This window comes from Sander vitreus, chromosome 24 (assembly GCF_031162955.1).
Source record: "Sander vitreus isolate 19-12246 chromosome 24, sanVit1, whole genome shotgun sequence".
In the NCBI taxonomy this organism is placed as follows: domain Eukaryota; kingdom Metazoa; phylum Chordata; class Actinopteri; order Perciformes; family Percidae; genus Sander; species Sander vitreus.
In genome coordinates, this window is record NC_135878.1 from 767,775 (window position 1) to 788,008 (window position 20,234).

Here is a 20,234-nt window from a genome sequence, read left to right on the forward strand (position 1 = left end):
AGGAACACGAAAAGAGAAGAAACAGCGATCAACAACAAGACATTTTCACCTAACTGATCACCTTAAAGTGAGCTGACTGAGAAGTCTTACAGCTGCCACTCTGAGCTCCCAGTCCCTCTTATCGTCTGACAGCACGTCTCGGATCTTCGTCATGGCCTCCTCTACCTCCCTGTTGGAGTAGATCTGGTGGAGAGCAGGAAAGGAATGAAGGAGGGGAGGATAGATGAGAGGAAGCCAAGAAGAGAAGCATAAAAAACACTGCACGAGGCTGAAAATGCAACTTTTTATTAAACATCTGGAATACCTGTACTGTGGGGACGTCCTCAAAGGCCTGGATGAAGTCCTCTTCGTCCACAGCTCCAGCACCAGACCCATCCCTCCCTACAGACAACACCAGGGTCACACAATTTCTTAAATGAATGCTTTACAATTTGCCTTTTATTCACCAATTCACATACACTCTTTATCACACACCCACACCCCCGATGAAAAGCTACCTAACCTGCTCAAGGACACTTTGAAACCGCTCTACTCTTTTTAGTTGTTGGTTAAATCCCATCAGAAGCTTTCACTTATTACAATTTTGGATGTTTTGTTTCCCTAAACATATGTACTTTTATATACAAGATACAATTCAGAGAAGGGGAAATCTTCAACATCATTTCATAACTTAATGTCAAATTAATTCATGGATGAAACAGACGGTCGTTTAATCTGTAAAAATGTAAACAGTTCAATTTGTATAGCATAGGGAGCCCCCATATTTTTTCAATGTTGGTAACACTCGTGGCCACTTGGAAAAATGCTGTTTCTATAGAGGTGCATAGTGACGTGTGAGACGGCCGTGTGGACTCTGACCTGCAGACTTGCTGGAGGCGGGGCGTCGAAATGAACCCATGCTCACCGTCTTCTTCCCAGATAGCGAGGCTCCTTTGGAAGAGGACGAGGAGCGGCCGCCGTCCCCCGAGTCATCATCCTCAAAGTTTTTGTCTGGAGGAGGAAGAGCAGAGAAGACAGACAGAGGGCTCTGGTCACAATGACTCTTCAGTAAACTCCACCACTGAGCATCACAGCAATGCAAAGCAGGCAGGCGGACTCCGACGTTCCTGCATTTTTAACTTTTAGCTGACGTTTAGTTGATCCAGAGGGCATAACTCACATTCCTAGATCACCAACCTAACAGGCTAACGATGGCGAGGAGGTCAGAGACACAATGCCACCACTGCAAACTGAACAATTAGTCCAGTGTTCCCAGTAAGAAGCCCAGAGTGACCACAGAAGAATAAAGGTTTGTGCTATAATTCTGACTTTGTGTACAGGTTATAGGTCTAGATTAAATTCTCCAAGAGACTCTCAAAAGAAAAGTTTTAGTATGAAGTTTATTGCAAATTGTGCTTTAGTTGATAAACAAAGTTTTTTCTGTTTGTTTCTAAAAATCTTCTTCATCAATTAAACTTTTGGCCTACAAATGTCACAAACTAGTGAAGAATGTTTTCTTAAGTTGGGCTGATATTTTCAGATTTATTGTTACGTCCGGCCGCCAGTTCAAAACATTAAAGATGTTCAGTTTACTCTCACACAACAATAAAACCAAGAAAAGCAACAAATCTTCACAACTCTCCAGAACAGACATTTTCAGGATTGTTACCCCTAAATAACTTGCAGCCCACCATTTCTGGTTGAATTTGTTGGATGTAAACAATTCTTCTGTAATGTGGACAAAAAAAGGTCCTGTCCTGACTTTTAATTGCTCAGTGAATAAATACATAACAATAACAATCAAAGAGGCACAGCGCTGTGTGAATATCTCCTGTGGGGGACAATCAAGTGCCACGTGAGCGCAGGAATCTGCCCGGCTAGCAATTGATCCTCTTTCATTATTCAAAACACACACACACGCACACGCACACATATAAATGCACGCACACACAGACACACACACACACACACACACACACACACACACACACACACACACACACACACACACACACACACACACACACACACACACACACACAGCCAACACATCAGTCATCAGGTTGCAGTTTTTTCCTCCTTGAAGGATCAGAAAGGAAGCTTGGTGCAACACCTTTCAATACCAACACAAGGTGACTGTGTGTGAGAGTGAGTGACTGTGTGTGAGAGTGAGTGACTGTGTGTGAGAGAGTGAGAGAGAGAAAGGGAAAAACACACCTGAGGTTCAACATATTAGCATCTAAACAACACGACAGAAGGAGAGAAGGGAAAGGGAAATCCTAGGGGTCTCTTGATTAAAGTGATAACAAAAGACGTAGTTTTGGTGATGTCGTGGAGTAGTGTGGGATCATGGGAGTCGAAGTCTTCACCACAATTTGAATGGGGTTTTTGGTTAGATGTCTAAAATAAGGTCTGCAGTTAACGCAGGCTCAAAAGATTTTCACGTTTTGTTCTACCACATAAAATATGTCAGTAAATACTGCACTTGTGAACTTTCATGTGTCTTAATAAAGGCGGTTGCTATCAAGACGGCTAAATGAGACTACAGAGGATGCTGGGAACATTAAACCTCATCACGTCAAACACCCAAACTCATATCGCCTCTCACTAGACAGCCTTAACAGCCTTGTTGTGTTGGTACTCACGCTCTTGCAAACTCAAACTTTACAACTTATAGAGTGATCAATTTATAGGTAGCGTGCAAAATCAAATTATAAGTTGGAAGCTTATTAGTGGTGATGGTCAAGTCATGCGACCGAGGTATAGTTAGTTTATGGCCTAACGTTAGCTATTTACTTCTGGCGATTGCATCTACACTAAAAAAAAATCATCAAACTGGGGTACATTTGTGAAGATTATCTTGCTGAACAAAACGTGTAAGGATCATAAACATTTGTCTTCCACAGAGATTGTTTTCGGCAATAATCCGATTAGCTTTTTGTCAAGGAAACCAGGGCGATGCTATCTTCCAGGTTGGCTTACAAAAATAAGTCATCCCTGCAACAATCATATATATGTATAGTATGTCCCCTTCAGCACAGATGTCAACATGCATCAGAAACATAACTTACTTACTAACAGAACTGTCTGAAAATAAATCAACTAAGCCAGAACCAAACACAAAATCTAACTATTCAGTTAAATGTAACCTCGAAAGCCACAACAGGTTCTTTCACTCAATAGAAAACTAATTATCAGTTTCTCCCAAAACTCCACAGCAGACAGACCCTTAACTTTGCTCAGAGGCAGCGACGCCCTGTGCATTGTCCTCACAACAATCCAGCTGCGTGCAGGCCAACAAATCATCCTGCTGTGTTTACACTCGAGACACCGCAGACGCATTCCTCCTGGATTTACAGCTGCCGACACACCAGGCATCCCCTTCTCCTTCTCCTTCCTTCCCTTGCCATTCATTTTTTTCCGTTCCTCTCTCTGTTTAAACCTTCCCTGTATCCAGAGGAAGAGCAGCAGCTTACAAGAGCAGATTCGCCTGCAGACCAGTTTCCTCAGCATGCCGGCAGAGAGGCAGACAGGCACACAGACAGACGGTCCTCCAGTCCTCTGTAGTCCTCACATCTTTTTCCCTCCAGCTGAGGAGAGAGAAGAGGGGAGAAAGCTGGCCTCCCCCCTCCCCTGTCTGGGAGCATGTGCTTCAATATGATCCTTCTTTCCGTCTCCGTCCTCTAGTCAGGAGCAGGATGGAGGAAGTGGAAGGGAGGGGATGGAGAGAAGTGAGGAAGGAAAGGAAAAGAAGGAAAGGAAAAGAGGAGGACGACCAATGAGAGGAGAAGGGAGGGGTCGCTCTGGAGGTGGAGCTGATGGGTGGAGTCAGAGATGAGGGACAGCCACAGTGTCATCATGACTCAGGAGAGAGGGAGGAGGGAGGGATGCAGAGGAAGCTGGTCCACTGCCAGCTGCCGAGCCTCCCCCCGAGTTCATCCATCAGAGTTTTTATCACAGCAAGGTCACAGCTGCTCCACATGTGAGATGATGAATAACTCTTCAGCGTGACATTCAGGTTTCCATTTGCAGAGGTATTTATTTGTTATAGGGTTGAATGTGTGTATAACTGACAGTTTTGGGTCCGTTTTAACTCTCAGTTTGTTTCTGTTTGTTGCTGCCTTTAATTAAATCAAACTAAATTAAATTATTAATTTCTTTTATTCTTGTATTTTATACCCGTGAAGCTGAAAGAAAACATCTGTCCACATGATGGCGATGTTAACACACACGTGTTAATCCTCACAGCCATGTCACAGGGCTACACTGATGTTTTCTCTTCATCATTTTCTGATGGAGTACAGGTGGAGAACAAAGACAGACAGACAGGAGGACACACTAAAGGCTGAATAACAACAATGCAATGACTGAGAGGAAAACTAAAGTTACAATCTCAAAAGGTTAATCTGGAAAGATCTGACCCTGAACTGACGGATACTGAAATAAAACCAGCTGTGCGTATTGTCATTCTTTCAGAAAGTCAATGGCTTGTCAGAGGAGAGATTGTTCTTGGCAGATATGATTTTAACTCCATAAATGTCTATATTTTAGGTGGAGAAAAGGAACTCTTATATCCGAGAATGTGTCTGTTAGAGGCAAAAAAATAGGTTGATTAATCCATAACTTCAACAATATATACTGATAATCAATCATTTTCTGATTGGTTCCATCTTCTCAAATGTGAGAGGATCTTTCTGCTTTTCTGTTTAATTATAAACTAAATATTTTTGGGTTTTGGACTGTTGAACAAAACAAAATCTTTGAAGATTTTCCTTTGATGGACAATTTTTTCAGTTTTCTAATATTTTATAAGCACAGCAATTAAAATGTTGAAAAAAAAATATATATATATATATATATATATATATATCTACTGGATCTGTCATTTCCCATAATGCACCTGGATAGCTTTGTTAATGCTCATATCTACGTGATGACCCTCCTCCAGAGTCTCAGAACTATACAAGTGTTGAGCAGCACCAACCATGACCATAAAATGTGTTTGACATGTGAAATTTAACTTTCACAACTTTGTGACGGGGGCTGGGGATGAAATCAAAAAGACTAATACTGATGAACACGATCAAAAAGTGAATCAAACAAAGTGACTGTGAATAATTATTCTCTGGCTGCCAGGTCACAAGTTTTACTCCTGGCAGCGCCTCAAAGTCTTGGGAGCCTGATGGAGTCTGACAGCTGATCTCCCCGATGCAAATTCACAAAATGACCGAGAGGAGAGGTGAGGCGAGGTGGTGAGAAAGTGCAGGGTTGCGTCACAGAAGAGAGGAAGAAACAAGGGCGCATTGGAGAGCAGCTCACAGCAGATAAGGAGTTTAATCAAGTCTTTCTCTACCTGCAGCTCGATCATTTAATCCCTGCCCTCTCATTACAATAAGCTAAGAATCGTTGCAGCCTTTTAGGCCTGCAACTAACGATTACTTTCATTGTCGATTATTTTCTCGATTATTCGATTAGTTGTTTTGATCTATAAAATGTCAGAAAATAGTAAAAAAAAATGTCAGTGTTCCCCAAAGCACAAGCTGGAATCAAGAGGAGTTTTACCTTTTTTCTTTCACAAAATGAATCAAGTCGATCAAGCGATTATCACAATAGTTGTCGATTCATTTAAAAGTCAACAACTTGTCGACTGATCGATTAATTTTTGCAGCTCTATTTACTTTTGACACTAACAATCACATTAAATCATAATGCAGCTGCAGCTCAAAGGTGAGCTTCAACCTGTGCACGCAAGCCTTTTCATTGCTGAATGAACGGAGTGAGAAACACCCCCGCCATTCTCCTGCACATCACAACCAGCTGGAACAACAGAGGGAGTGACGTTCCCACAGAACTATCAGCCTTCACTCGCACGATCATACCAAGCAAGAGTCTGGAGATACAGTGGGTGAGGTTTTTTTATGAAAAAGAAGTCGAGTATTGCTGAGTTTACCTTCTTTAGATCAACAAGAAGTACAGAGCCCAGGGACACCTCAAAGAAAATACTTTTAGAAACACATCAGTAGTTGATCTGTGTCAAAGAATCCCGCACTTAATCATTTAATAAACTTACACAAAGTTTGTTGAGATCGTTTCATGCAGGACTGTAACTAACAATTATCTGTTGAGTACTTTTTTGGTCAATCTATTACTTGTTTGGTTCATAAAACGATCAGAAAACAGTAAAAAAAAAAAAAGGTCAATTGGGAAAAACTAGATCTTAATCTAAACATTATCCTGGTGCAATATAAAAATATTTGAGGGTTGCTAATTGCTCGTACAAGTTACAGCAGAAGTTCTCTGAGAATCTTGTTTATATGCAAACTAAATTGATATTGTAACTGAAATGTACCTAACTTTTATGTTTTTGTTTTTGTTAGGTTTTTAGGGTCAATCAGTCTCTATTCCTGTTTGGAGTAAAACCTTTTCCTGTTCGGTATCCTTCAGTTTACGTCGAGAGGAGCTTTCCTGTTGTGTTGCGTGCATCCGTGCAGAGAGGAGTGTCAGTATTGAGCAGTTGTGGCAGGAAGGTTTCAGACAACTGTATCTCTACACGCCTACATGTGTGACAGGTGTGTCGGAGGCCAGCAGGACTTGCACACTTAGTTCATTAGGTATATCTTCAATTTATATATACATGGAGATGTATTAGATGGAAACATCATATGAAATTTACCAGCACTAAATACCCTTTAAGCACTCCTTCAACCTTGTGTTTCTAAACATCTGTGAGAGACTCACTGGTGTATGGTGCCCTGTCTTTCTGTCCCTGCACAGTGTTCATTATTCAGGAGGTTTCCAACTGTGCAACCTAAGTCCTGCTGGCAGCGAGTATCTGGCCTCGTCTCTCAACGCCTTCCCTGCAGGACCTCCTGATGCTGTGTGACGCACACAACCGGGTCCTGGTCTATCAAAACCCACAGAGTTGGAGTCAGAGCCACCAACATCAAAAGATGACGTAGTTTGAGGCTTAGAGTTCATTCTTAACTTGGGAATAGTAGTTACTAGCCCTTCAACCGCATACATTAACATATATATATTTATATTGGACCAGATAGCTGAGCTAAAGGTCAGTCCTGTTTGAGCCCTGCAAATTTTCTTTGCATTGTAAGTGCTGAATATTAAGGTACAAGTCATCAGAGCATTTGAGCGCTGATGGAGTTGTTTGTTTCCTTCGCTACCGGCTGCTCTCCTTAATATCGCTCCTCGATCAACTCAGATTCACCACGCTCTACTCAAATCGCTCATCTCTCGTTTCAAAAGAAGAAAAAAAGCTGCGTTGTATTAATGAGATAAACACTCCCTTCGTGCCCAGAGCACTGGTGGCTAACAGAGCGAAATTAGAGCAGCGAAGCTCCAACATTTAAAAAATCCACTCTGAACTCCATCAAAAATCCTCCTGTTTGCTTATATGCTCTGACTCCAAGTCATGTACATACAACTTTTAAATACCTCACTGATCCCAGGGTTTTTTATATAGCAAAAAAATAATAATAATAAATATCATATGAATTATACTGCTTAATTTGCACTAAAGCAAAGAGAGAAATAGAGTCGGTTTCAGTTTCTCAAATGTAAAAATGTGTCTAAGAAACTTTCAGACATTTTATTTACCAAACAATTAATAGAAAACTAATTGATATTAAACATAAATGTTAGTTGCTGCCCTGGTTTGTACAAGTGACATAACAGCTTCCAAATAGTGGAAGTATTGTTCAAAAACCTTCAGGCTGGTTGTATTTATTAAAAGGACTGCTGGGGAGGAACCGACTTGAAAGCTACATTTCATGAATAGCTAATCAGATGATCTCTAAAATAAAATCATCTGTTTGCAGTTGCAGAAAGTAATGTATGCCCTAATTTAATTATATCTGGATTATTTTAACTACATTCTGCACTCAGTAAACAAACTAAATATTAGTGCAAAATGCAGCTGCAAGGATTATAACTGGAATGATTATAGCAGCCCTTCACTGGCTTCCAATAATGCAGTTTAAATCAATTGTAATATTATGTTATAAGGTCATTTAAAGGACTGGTTCCAAGCTACTCTCTGAGCTACAAGAGCTGCTTCTGTATTTTCTTCTGCTTTTTAAACTCATTTATCTGGTTTTCCAGTTGACTTTATACTTTTGTCTCTATGTCAAGTTAAGTGTCATACAAATAAAGTTGTCATTATCATTAATGGTAACTTAGATTAGACTGTACTGCTGCACAACCTATCACCCATCATGACAGTAAACAACACAGAACACCTGCAAAACTGACAACAATGTAGGTGGCAAAGATAGCTTGTGTTCCTCAAACTATGTTCCTTAAATCATAACAACCATTTTAACCAAAATAACTTGAGTAATCAAAATGTTTCAGATTGTACAGCAGAGAAGAGCAGAGCGGGATTATACGCATCACTGAGCTTCAGTTACTTGTGGCATTCAGGTCCCAATTATGATCCCAGTGCAATTATCAAGGCTTAGGAGCACAGAGAGAGTCGGGTGATAACAGGTTTCTACGTCAATAACACAGACAGACAGATAAATAATATCTACATGAAACTTGCAGGAATTTACAATAGGTCTTAAACTTTGAATTAAAAAATGATCTACTTCTTGTATGTGATAAATTTACCTGCAGGGACGCAGCTTGACTTTGTGAGACGATACCTTCCTGTGGAGCTACCGACACGGACCCAGAGCTGATGCACTGCTGCCTGCCTCCTCCCTTCCCCTCCAACCTGGTCTTGTGACTGTAACGACAGCTAACACCACTCCTACAAAATAAGAGCCCTGGGCTGCCGAGTCTTAGTCCGTTTTTCCTCTTGGCTTTCTCAATCTCTCTCCTCCATTCTCATATATATAGTTTATTTTTAATGTTTTTGCAGTGGTTCCTTTTTCTTCCTGTGTTAGTTTTTCATTCTCTCTCTGTATCTTTATGTAGTTTCGGTGTCTTAGTGTCGTAATAAGTTAATAAAGTAGTAATTTAATGAAAATAAAATCATAATATTTCAGGAAAAAAGATATTATATTATATTATTATAACAATATTACGAAAACAAAGTCACAATATTAGGAAAAAAAGTCTGAACTTTTAAAAGTTGTAATATTCTGTGAATAAAGTCATTGTTCAATGAAAATGAAGTCATAATATTTCAATATTACTAGAATCGACTCATTGCATTTGGAGAATAAAGTCCAATAATAATATTACGAGGCATCACTGAGCTACGGGTCAGAGGAAAGACGCCACACTGCAGTCCAAACCTTTTGTTGAAAATAACTGGAGGCTACAGTAGCGTATTGACTTTCAGGAAATGCTTATACATGCACGAAATAACATTTTATTATGACTTAATTTTTTTTAAATCTGAGCCTATTTTTTTCTGCAGTTTTTTTTCTCTTACAGTGGCCGTGGACATGTACCCTGCGTTCTCCCCTGAAACCAACCCTATATGTTCTTATGTTCTTCTCTGAACGATCATTAGTTTTCTCTTTCTCATACCCCTGTTTTCCAGGTCTGAGTTGATGCTTCTCCCTCGCCTGCTCAGGTCAGAGCTCTGTAAGTTGTCAGTGTGCTGACGTCCACATCTCTTTGAAGTGAAAGCCGTGTGTTTCTTTCTTTCGTTTTTAACCAGGGTGCAGACACACAATCTGAGCCTGTGAGGAGCTTTAATGCACTAAATCTAATGTGATAAACATAGTGAGGAAAATTAAATTAGCTTTCTTAGATGATATGCTTTTCCTTCCATAGAAATTAGTAGGCCGACCAATCCCCATCAACAATCAGGCCGCAAGACTTGCAAGCACTCATTCGCTGTCCACTGATTTAATGCTACTATAAATGCAAAATGAACACTTCCTGCGGCTACTTCACATTAAAAGTTTTTAACACGTAAACTACCCGAATGCTTTACTTGAAAATAGAAAAAGGTATGGGAACATAACATTTGCCCCGAAAAAAGGACGTGATTATTAGATTTGTGATCAGAGAGATTAACTGTAAATGGGTAAAGCTCCTCCCTTCATGTCAGATTATCTCAGTGAAAAATTCATGTTGTTTCCCCAAAGGAAGGTCTTTTTCTTTTTTTAATCAGACGGGCCCCCTGAGATGAAACTGAGCCTCGTGACCACAGCGATGAGGCCTGTCAGCTCTGTCCGGCCTGGGAGGCAATAAATTCAAGGGACTAAAAAGATCAATCTGATGTCACTCAGTCTGGGTTTTAGTGCTGAACCAAAGAGGTTCAACTTCAATTTGTACACAGTCAGCTGCTAATATGGGTGTGGTATTCTCTGCAGAAATCCAGCTCCTTCAGACCTTGCTGTCCCAATCAGCAGGGTCACTTTTCCTGCAGTGAGGTGGGTGAAAGCTCCTCGCTTCACCAAGCACAAAGAAACCGGCTCAGGTTACATTCTGACTGAAAGACGGCAAACACACCCCACTGAGACCAGTGGAAACCAAGACTAGGGCTTCCCATAACATGCTCATTGTGACTGATGGGCGGAGATATTCTCTCAGTCCTTGTAACTTATTGTACTTCACATTCTTTCAGTTTTAGATTTACAGCCTTTATCTCAAACCCAGAAGACCAAAAGCCATAAACAAACAAGAGCAACTACGTCACATGCAGGTAATAGAATGTATATACAATGTATTTGCAAACTGGAACGAATTAGGTGTAAAATGAGAGGTTCATCGGCCAGATTTAAGAAAACATGCAAGTCTTTCGTCATGGTAGTAGATAAATTAAATGAATTAGATAAAACAGTGCTGGTGCGGTAAACACAACCATGACCAAACTCGCAGCGCTCTGCACGTAGAGCAGGAGAAGTGATCTTACCTGACACAGGTGAAAGGACCATGTTCCCTGACCTCTGAACTTCGTCAAATTTACTGAAGATGACATTTAGCCTGGACAGGAGGGGGGAGGGGGGGCAGAGAATTAGCGCCACATTCACAGCAGAAATAAACAGCCCTGCTACCTTCAGGCCTCTGACGAACTGAAAACTGGCTCATTTCAGACTCTCCAGGGAGCAGTTAAATAGGCCACAGTAACATTGTCGCCCACAGTCTGTGCATCCCAAAATACACAGGCAATGGCGATGGCTGTGACGCCTGCTGGGTAATATTAATAGTACAAACACTAATAATCACAATGTCTTCGTAACAGCAGCCACGGGTGACATTTATTGACTCTTTGGGAGAAGACAACCTTCATTTCAGGGAGGGATGCTGCTATTTTTTTTAAATGTTGTGAGTGAAGCATTGGTGTCAATTTAAAGTAGTGAGAATTAAAATGTGTCCACCCTTAAATGTGTGTCTGTGGTAGTATACAAACTAAATATAAAGCCATGTTTTCATTAAGCCACAAAGGCTGAAAAAGATTTGATGGGACAATATTCAGCACAGAACCATAAAATAAATAATTCCAAACTAATGCTGAGAAAGTAATCATTTGAGTGAAGCATTCAGTGTCTGGTTACAGCTTCTTAAACGTTGAGGATTTGTTGTTTTTCTCTGTTTTATATTACTGTAAACTAAACATCTGGGAACTTGTGATGGGCAGTTTTCACTGTTTTCAGACATTTTCAAATAGTTTGTTAAAAATGGGGCTAAGAGAGGAAGTAATCTTAACACAATAAGTTAACTATTATAATAATAAGTTAGTCAGTCATACATTTTAACAGAGAGCATTTGAACGCACCGTGACTGAGGCAGACCCTTCTTTCCCAGGTCCATTCTCACTCGTTCTCCGACGTGGCGGTATATCTCTACGAGGCAGTTCATGGCTCCGTCACGCACCTACAGGTCGACAATAAAGACAAAAAAAACACATGAACACAAACTGGTACTCAAATCATTAGGTCACTAAGGTACTTTTATTTTCCTTTAACATCCCATTTTATCACTTTGTTTCCTTGCTGTAAGTTTCAATAAACTAATACTTTTGTTAAAATCTTCAGAAATTCACTGTAAAGTAAGTTTTTTTTTTCCAAGTCTCCAATTATTTTGCTCTTTTCCTTATTTTGCTTTTTTATATTTCTTATACAAATCACTCTGCCTTATTGCTGTATTTTGTGTGCCTCCAGTTTCCCTCATTTCATTTGTATTTGTGTGTATAATATAATAAATAAACTGCTGGAGGTCTGCTGTATGAGCCTACAGCTTTTTAACCTGTCACAATGTTATTTGTTTTATGCTGTTTTTGCATAATAAAGAAAATCCAAATAAAACTGAATTCTGAGTGCAGGAACTTACAATAAAACTGGAAAATTGCCTCCAGACAGTAACCACATAGGCTGTTTCCAGCTAGCCTCTTCTTTCCTCTAACAACCAAAAGGGCAGATACAAATATTAAAATAGTTCCTGCACTGATCATTTTGGTGGAGATGGTTCGTAATGCACTAGAAGACATGTGCTTCGGAGAGTGTTTGGCTTCAGGAAAGGAAGATCGTGGGCACGGCTTCCTGTCCTCAAGAGGAAGTGTGATTCCGGTGATGATAGAGCTCTGCAGCCTATCAGGAGACAACACTCAAAATGCAGAGCACAGCGGGGAGGGAGAGACACAAGGGGGTCTAGTGGTTAGAGAGGAGACCCCACGGCTGCAAGGTCATAGGTTTTGATACCTGCAAACGTTTTTTTTACCAAAATATATCAACTCACAAATGTGCAAAAGGAAGATTTGGATAAGAAAACTCAGAGATCCTGGTCCATGGTCTGCTAAGCTGTAATGTTTGTATTTGAGCAGCAGAGGGCAGCCAAAGATCAGTAATGCTTCATGCTGTTCCACCCGTCAACACACTGAAGTCCAGACCAGAGGCAGCAGGACTTACCTGACTTGTGGGATCTCCGAGGAGGTTACAGATGTGAGGAACGATTTTACTGAGCGTCAGACTCTGAGATCCAAACCTGGGAAATAAAACACAACATGAACATGAACCTTTGTGCAAAATAGCATTACATAAAAACACATTCTTAGATTTTAAAGTTGAGATATCTCAGCGGTTACTTCTACTATGGCTGCTTTCTGCACAAACTATTTTATTTAAAAACAATCACCCACATTATTGATAAAGATTTATTTAGTGCTAAAACCATTATTCATTTAACAATTTCAATCATTTTTAAGCAGACATTACAAGAATTCATTGGTTCCAGCTTTTTTAAAGCTGAAGATTTTATCCTTTTTATGGTCTAAATGTCAGTAAATGGAATATTTTTGGGGTATTTTGTTCGTATAAAACAAGCAAGTGATTTGTAGCCGGGTTGGTTCAGTGGGTAGAGCAGGCGCACATATACTGAGAGGTTTATGCCTCGACGCAGAGGTCCAGGGTTCGAATCCGACCTGTGACGGTTTCCTGCATGTCTTCCCCCTCTCTCACCTAGCTGTCCTATCAAATAAAGGCGGAATAGCCCAAAAAATAATCTTAAAAAAAACAAAACCAAGCAAGTGATCTCGGAAACTAAACATTTTTCATTCTTCTGGAATATTTTATAGGCCAAACAACGACTAACATACATTAATAATGAAAATGATCGTTAGTGACCAACCTAATCTTAGTGAGATAAGATAAAAACTATTTATCCTGAAGGAAACTGTTATAACGGTGCAAAATATAAACAATAAAGATGATCAATAATAAGCTAATTTAACTTGACATAAACCTCATTTCTGTAGTTGTTATATTTTCAAAATCAGTTTAACCTTTACTTATACTGTAGGAATATAATTTAATGATGTAAAATGTCATTATATGTGTAACTTACACATTTAGGGTTGAGATGAGACAGAGGCAGAGTCCTTCTCTGGTCCTGTTGTTCTTATGCTTGAAGCCTCCCATCATTCGCTCCCACACATACTGAAAAGACGTACACACACAAAGAACAGCTTATATATTTCCAGTTAGTCTGTAAAAAGTGTGTCTGCGTGTGTTTTTTAAAGGTTTGAATGAACACGTGTGCTGCTGTGCACCTGTGGGTTAGCAGCCTGGTCCATAATCTTCAGCAGCAGCGCTTGGTCCTGGTCTCGAACTTGGTCCTTGGCATCTCCTAACCGATCGATGAGGCTCGGTAGAACTGAGCGGACACAGAGGACAGAAACAGAAGTGACTGACAGGCTGGACACGTCCTGAGTTTACAATATTACAACGAAGAAAGCATCTCATCCCTGAACATTATGAAGAGAAAACAGGGCGACTGCATAAAAAAAAAAACTGAATGAGGACAAACAAGTTCAATATAAACACTACTCAGACCTAATTCTTAACTGTCTTTACATGCACACTTGCTTATCAGACTGTGTACTAACGAGTACACAACAGTGAGCACACATGAAAAACCAAGCAACCATAAAAACATTAAAATATTAAATGTATGGGTGCATCGAAAAAATGACTTGATAGACAACTTGTACATATCTTTACACATTTAGGTAATAATCTCATCAATGAAACAGAATTGTTGGCTGAAAGCTTATTAACTTATAGCGTAAAATGTAGAACTGTTATATTCACTGCTCTAATTTACTAAACTAAACTAATTGAAAATCGAACTGAACATAAAAAACCACTAAAGAAACAATGACAGTTACATTTTTTGTTTTCTACTGATACTGTCTTTCAACTGACTCAAAAACTCCAAAAATCTCTGAGTGTCTATCACAATGTGTTTATTGTGAAGGTTGATATCTCAGGGACGTTAAAGAAACGATCTATTATGCAGCTCTAGTAGAAATAATTAAAATAAAAAGGAAAGCAGCTCACCTGTTCCAACCTGCGTCCTGAATCTCTCCTGCAGTCGGGTGACCAGAGCAGACAGGATGTCCATCCCAAATAAAACCACCTGAGACACAAAACAACACACATGAAGCAAACACACTGATAAAAGCTTGTTCTCCTGGGTGCCTGTGTAGCTCACCTGGTAGAGCGTGCGCACATGTACGGAGGCTCAGTCCTCGACGCATTGGGCCAGGGTTTGACTCCGACCTGCGGCCCTTTGCTGCATGTCATTCCCCCTCTCTCTCCCCTTTCATGTCTAAGCTGTCCTAGCAGTAAAGGCCAAAAAATAATCTTAAAAAAAGAAGAAGCTTGTTCTACTAATTAATTCATGAGGTCTAATTATTCTGAAGTGTACATATACTGTATGTTTTGTCTTCTTCTTATTCCCTGTATTGTTTTTCATGCATTTCTTTGTTTATATTTGATTGTTCACACTCCTGTAATGGTTGTACAAGTACAATCGTGTGAAATAGTTTCGCTGGGAGGCTCCGTTAAAGAAAAAACGTGAATAGTAAATATCAAAAGACATGAAATATCAAAATAAAATAAAAAATATATATAAAAAAAAAATAATAATTTGCGCACTGATTGTTGTCTTAGTTTTTTGTTATATTTTTCTAAATTATGTTAACTTAGTTTTTATTTTGTTACAGTTTGTTTGAGGGGAAGTCTGTTGTATAAGCCTGACACATTTCTTATTTTTTAAATTATCTGAATTGTATGCAGCGTTAGTGTGACAATATTGAGTGTGACAATAAAATAAAGTTTTAATTTTATATGTACTATAAATTAAAATGCACTACAATCTCTCAAAACCCAACATAGAAAAAGATTCACAACAACTACAACATCAGATCAGCACAACAGCAATGGAGATTCGAATGTGGGCTGCAAAGCATTATGGGTAATTTGACCAAAGCAAGAGTTTTCATTAAAAAAACACACAAAGGTAATCAAAATAAATGGGTTTTGTTCAATAAAACCAAATATAATCATCTAAGCTTTCATTCTATGAAGTAAAACACTGAACTCAAACATAACCATGAGTGAAGATAGTGTTGACATTTCACAAAGAGCTTCCAGTCAAAGGCTGAATACCTTTCCTTGTCATGGGGTGGTATGGGTGGCTCAATGAACGTATAGTGAGAGTCCCCCTGCTAACACCATATCAACACATATGCATCACCTGAGCTTCATGCTCAGGCTCTGATGCAATTTTTGGAAACTCACTTAAATTGTGAGAGAAACGTAACGTAAGAAAACGATAGACCGATTTGCTGTAGCGCCATCTGCTGGACACTAAACAGCATTACATCAAATCAGCTACTACATCAGCGTTTGTGTAAGACTTATGCCTGCTGCTAGAGCTCTGATTTTGAAAAGACTGAAGTGTGACAACATCTCACATCTAAAGACAATCTGTTATTATGTCAGTGAGTTGATGTCAGCTGAACTTAGCCCCACCCACAACATTCGAGGTCGGGAAGATGTCAGGCTAGGAGATTCTACTACCAAGACTTTAAGATTTACGAGACAGGACTCTTATGATGTCATTCTGATACTGGACATTTCTAGGGTTGGCATGTATTAGGCAGAGGGTTCACGGGTCCTCCCTAAAGAAAATGTTACGTTTTTCAATAAAAAAAAGATGCAATTTCACATCATTTTGGACCATTATCATCGTCTTAAATGTTGGAAAAGCCAAAGCAGATAATAAATACATAACATTCAAAAAGCTTAATGACCAAACTTGCTAAAAAAGAGTCATTGTTTCAGGTTTCTGCTTGAAATGCAAAAGGGGAAAATAAATAAATATTTAAAATTGAATTAATACATTTAAAATATTCAGATGAATCAATGATTATAATACATATATGTTGTAGCCCTCCTTAGTATGATATGGACATTGATATCATCCTGAAAGGTGAATAAACAAGGTTTATTTATTTTTTAGATAGTTCAGCATGTAACTGCAGACTTTTACTATGAGCCTTTGCCATTAAGCTGTCTGCATTTATCAATAGCTGATATATTTAGCCCTGACTCGTCTGCTCACTGCCATCCAATCAATTAACAAGAGCCATTAGACTAACAGCACATGAAGCAGCGCTCTCTCTTTCACCCACACACATCTGAAGAGTTTTACTACCACATTAAAGCACAGGAAGGCAGGAAGCTGCTCTCCACACACTGAAACTCTGCTGGCTCGCTTATAGAGGGAAGGAAACTGGGCTAATGGTGCTGGTAAATTAAGCTCACAGCCACCATCGCTGACACATGATCGCCTGGGAGCCTCGTCCCCATTACAGACCTGCCGCAGATATCAACAGCACATTAAGCAGCGATATGATTGGTTGCGTCGATACGTGTCTGAAGTCAGTGTGTAGTTTTGATTATACAGTCAGCTCCACTCAGTCTCATCTGCCTCATTGTTTGTATAGAAAAAAAGGTACCTGACACCAAACTCCATTGATAAATTTGGCATTTTAGTGTCACAACTTCAAATCTTTTCCCAATTAAATATTCGAGATTAAGTAAGTAAGTTTAGTAGTTGACAAAACAGTCAGTCTACCTCCAATCCTAACCCACAACCCCAACCCTAGACTAATTGACTCTTAATTGTTGAAGAAATCTTAATAGAAAAACAGAAATGGAGACTACAAGATGTAAAATAGGAACATTGACATTTTACAAGACTCAGATAAAGCTACAAATAAATCCATTAACAGGAAAGCCAGAATGCTTATTTAAAAAAAAATAAAAAAAAAAAAAAAAAATCAGATGAAGCCAGATGAGATGAGAAAAAACTGCATATATCAGGGTTTGATTCCTCCTCACTGTATATATTAGCATGGAAGCACTACATTAAAGAGCATATAAAGTGAGATCATCCAGCCTGACTGCTAAACTGCAGCAGCTCTACGTTACTGTGCGCTTGTATTGATGTATCAGCAGCCTCATATCTGCATGTTCATGGACGGCATGCAAATCCTGCACCATGGTTACAAGAGTGAGGGGATCCTACAGTACACAGGAAGGTATAGGTTTGTCTATCAGCCACCCTGCCAACAGTGAGGGAAAAAAACGACCTCTCTGTGAATGAAGTGCTCCCACCCGAAGGAATCAGTATCAACTGGTTTGCTTTAAGCCCCTCCTGCAGTGAATCCTATCATCCTGACTGGTGGATTGACAGCTACTGAAGCCCTCCACACCCGGTGGTAGGGATGTAACGATGCATCGTGAACAGGATGGATGGAGAGGAAAATGGATATAAATGTGTAAAGATTACAACCAGTTTAGATAGAAAAGAAAATAATTACATATGTGTAAAATAAAGTGTTACTCAGTTTTATACAATGTAAAAATGTTTGGTACCATGTAACATATTACAATTATTATTATTATTATATTACTACTTGTGTGAAACAGTACGTTTGGAGAAGATGACAACAGCAAAGAAATACTTTAAGGGTATGAAGTTCTGTTATTATCCTGTTAAGCACATGCTGGAACAGCCAAACTGTAACCCTAAGTATGAACACATAAACAAATAACTAAAACAAACTATTAAACCAATGGAGTACATACTTAAGGTTAGAAAAACCTCTGTATTTGTGACATGTTTTGAACTTAAAGGGCTCCAATTTTAGGTTAACATGTTACATGAGTGATGTTTGGAGATGATGAAAAAAGCAAAAAATACTTTAATAGTATGAAGTTCTGTCATCAGTACATGCTTGGATAGACTCAAGCCGAACTGTAACCCTAAGTATGAACGCATACATATAAACAAGTGACTAAAACATCAATTATTAAACCAATAGAGCACACACACTGTGCAAAACAACCTGTCATGGTGACAAAAAATACGTTTTAACTTCTAAGGCTCTAATTTTAGGTTAATTTCTAATATATTTTAGGGCCTAGTTTCATATGCTAACACCTGTCTAGCTGAGAGTGAAGTGTCTTGTTCAAGAGCACCACTACAGCTATTTTTAAAAAGCTGTTGAGAGAGATGGAGTGTGTTCATTTTTTTCCATTTCACCCAGCCAAAGTCATCTTCTTTAATGAACAAACTGTCCTCACCTTGAAGTTGCTGGAGTTGACCCAGGAGCTGGCCACTGTGTCCACCATCCTGTCCAGCACGGTCTGGTCCTGCTCCATGTCGGGGCACTTCTCCTCGTCCAGGATGAGCTCCATGATCTCCTGGCCCACCTGGAGCCTCTTCCCCAGGTCCTTCTGCATCACCTGCTCCAGCAAAAACTCCATGCTCACCTCCTCCTCCATGGCTGCTGCCTGGGACAGAAAATTCAAGGCACAAGCAGACTTCCAGCGAGCCTTTTCTCCTCACGTTTTGTTCTCCAAAGTCCTTACAGTTTCCAGGACCTGCTGCAGGATACTTGGCCCCGTTTATACGCCAGTAATTCTCTTTAAGAGCATGCTAACGTTGGTGAATGAGCACCATAACATCCTGCAGTGGAGGGCTGCTCTTGATATTGCACTTCATTCTCCTGTAACAAAAGACAGCAAGAAAAGGGAGACAATTAGGCGAAGTTTACAGTTGAGAAATGATTCCCCAGTTGATTACATAACGTTACATTAAGACAAGTCTTCAAGTTTTCTGAAATGTTATGTTTAAATGTGCAAATGACGCATTATCTAATGCTAAGTTTTGATGAATTTAGCGGAAATAACGTCATATGCACACAAATAGACAAAGTGCAGAAATAACGTGTTTTGTACATGTTTTCTTTCCTCTAATCTGAAATAATACATGTTATGGAAGGATGCTTTTTCTTGTAGTGTCTCTTATTGGCATATATTTGACATAAATATACATTTAAAACGTGAAGCTAAGAGTTAAAGATAGCAATGCTACTTTAGGTTTAGCTAAGTGACTTACTATGCAGATAGACGTTATATGTCAACACAGTTTATGTAGCAGTTAGCTTCTCCTGCTAGCACACTAGCTCGCTACTAGCAAGCTTTTATCCCAAATACGGCCAAGCTAGTGTTAGCTAAGCTGGCTAAGTTAAGTTAGCAGCGGCTACGGAGGACCACCGTTAGCTACACTGTCACTCACCTGTTTCTTGTTTGTTAATTAATAAGTTATTGATTCAGGGACCGGTTAGACATTCACTCACCGGATGGACTGAATTGTTCCAAGAAAAAAAAGTCCGACGCTGCCTGCGGCCACAAACTACCGTTACTTTACATTACAGCCCAGCAACAACTCACTTTCATGCATTACTTCACACAACTTAATCCTCAAGCCATTTCGGTGTATAAACCCCTCAGCTGGCTGTTCACAAGTCATTCACTGTAATTAAAAGATGACAAAATCATTACTTGCCATAGTAAATCATAGCATGTCCCATAGCAGACGCCGTAGAGGCTGCAGTGAAGGAAGCCGCAGAAACGGCGACCCCTGCCGGCAGGGCCGCGCAACAACACCTCCTGCAGTAAGTTTACAGGACAATGGGTCCC

General features: G+C 39.6%; 1 protein-coding gene and 1 non-coding gene across 16 annotated transcripts in view; one reads left to right on the forward strand and one right to left on the reverse strand.

Moving 5' to 3' along the window:
* The window catches only part of LOC144512534 (CLIP-associating protein 1-B-like), a 45,320-nt gene extending 25,203 nt beyond the window's left edge, over window positions 1-20,117 (reverse strand). For 12 of the 15 annotated variants that reach the window (XM_078243281.1, XM_078243275.1, XM_078243279.1 and 9 more), the window contains exons 1-11: window positions 19,892-20,117; window positions 18,834-19,258; window positions 14,733-14,811; window positions 13,943-14,046; window positions 13,738-13,829; window positions 12,804-12,879; window positions 11,675-11,772; window positions 10,811-10,881; window positions 859-990; window positions 305-381; window positions 91-183 (exon numbers count right to left, since the gene is read on the reverse strand). In XM_078243281.1, the coding sequence (XP_078099407.1) occupies window positions 91-183; window positions 305-381; window positions 859-990; window positions 10,811-10,881; window positions 11,675-11,772; window positions 12,804-12,879; window positions 13,738-13,829; window positions 13,943-14,046; window positions 14,733-14,811; window positions 18,834-19,034 (1,023 nt within the window). In that variant the 5' untranslated portion in view covers window positions 19,035-19,258; window positions 19,892-20,117. Of the gene's footprint in view, window positions 1-90; window positions 184-304; window positions 382-858; window positions 991-8,604; window positions 8,698-10,810; window positions 10,882-11,674; window positions 11,773-12,228; window positions 12,771-12,803; window positions 12,880-13,737; window positions 13,830-13,942; window positions 14,047-14,732; window positions 14,812-18,833; window positions 19,259-19,830 lie in introns of those variants that run through there. The other 3 variants (XM_078243267.1, XM_078243276.1, XM_078243278.1) reach the window with 3 other exon arrangements.
* On the forward strand, window positions 15,845-15,973 carry LOC144513090 (U4atac minor spliceosomal RNA). Its single transcript, XR_013501082.1, has one exon. It is a non-coding gene; the product is annotated as a U4atac minor spliceosomal RNA (small nuclear RNA).
* Window positions 20,118-20,234: the final 117 nt, after the last annotated feature.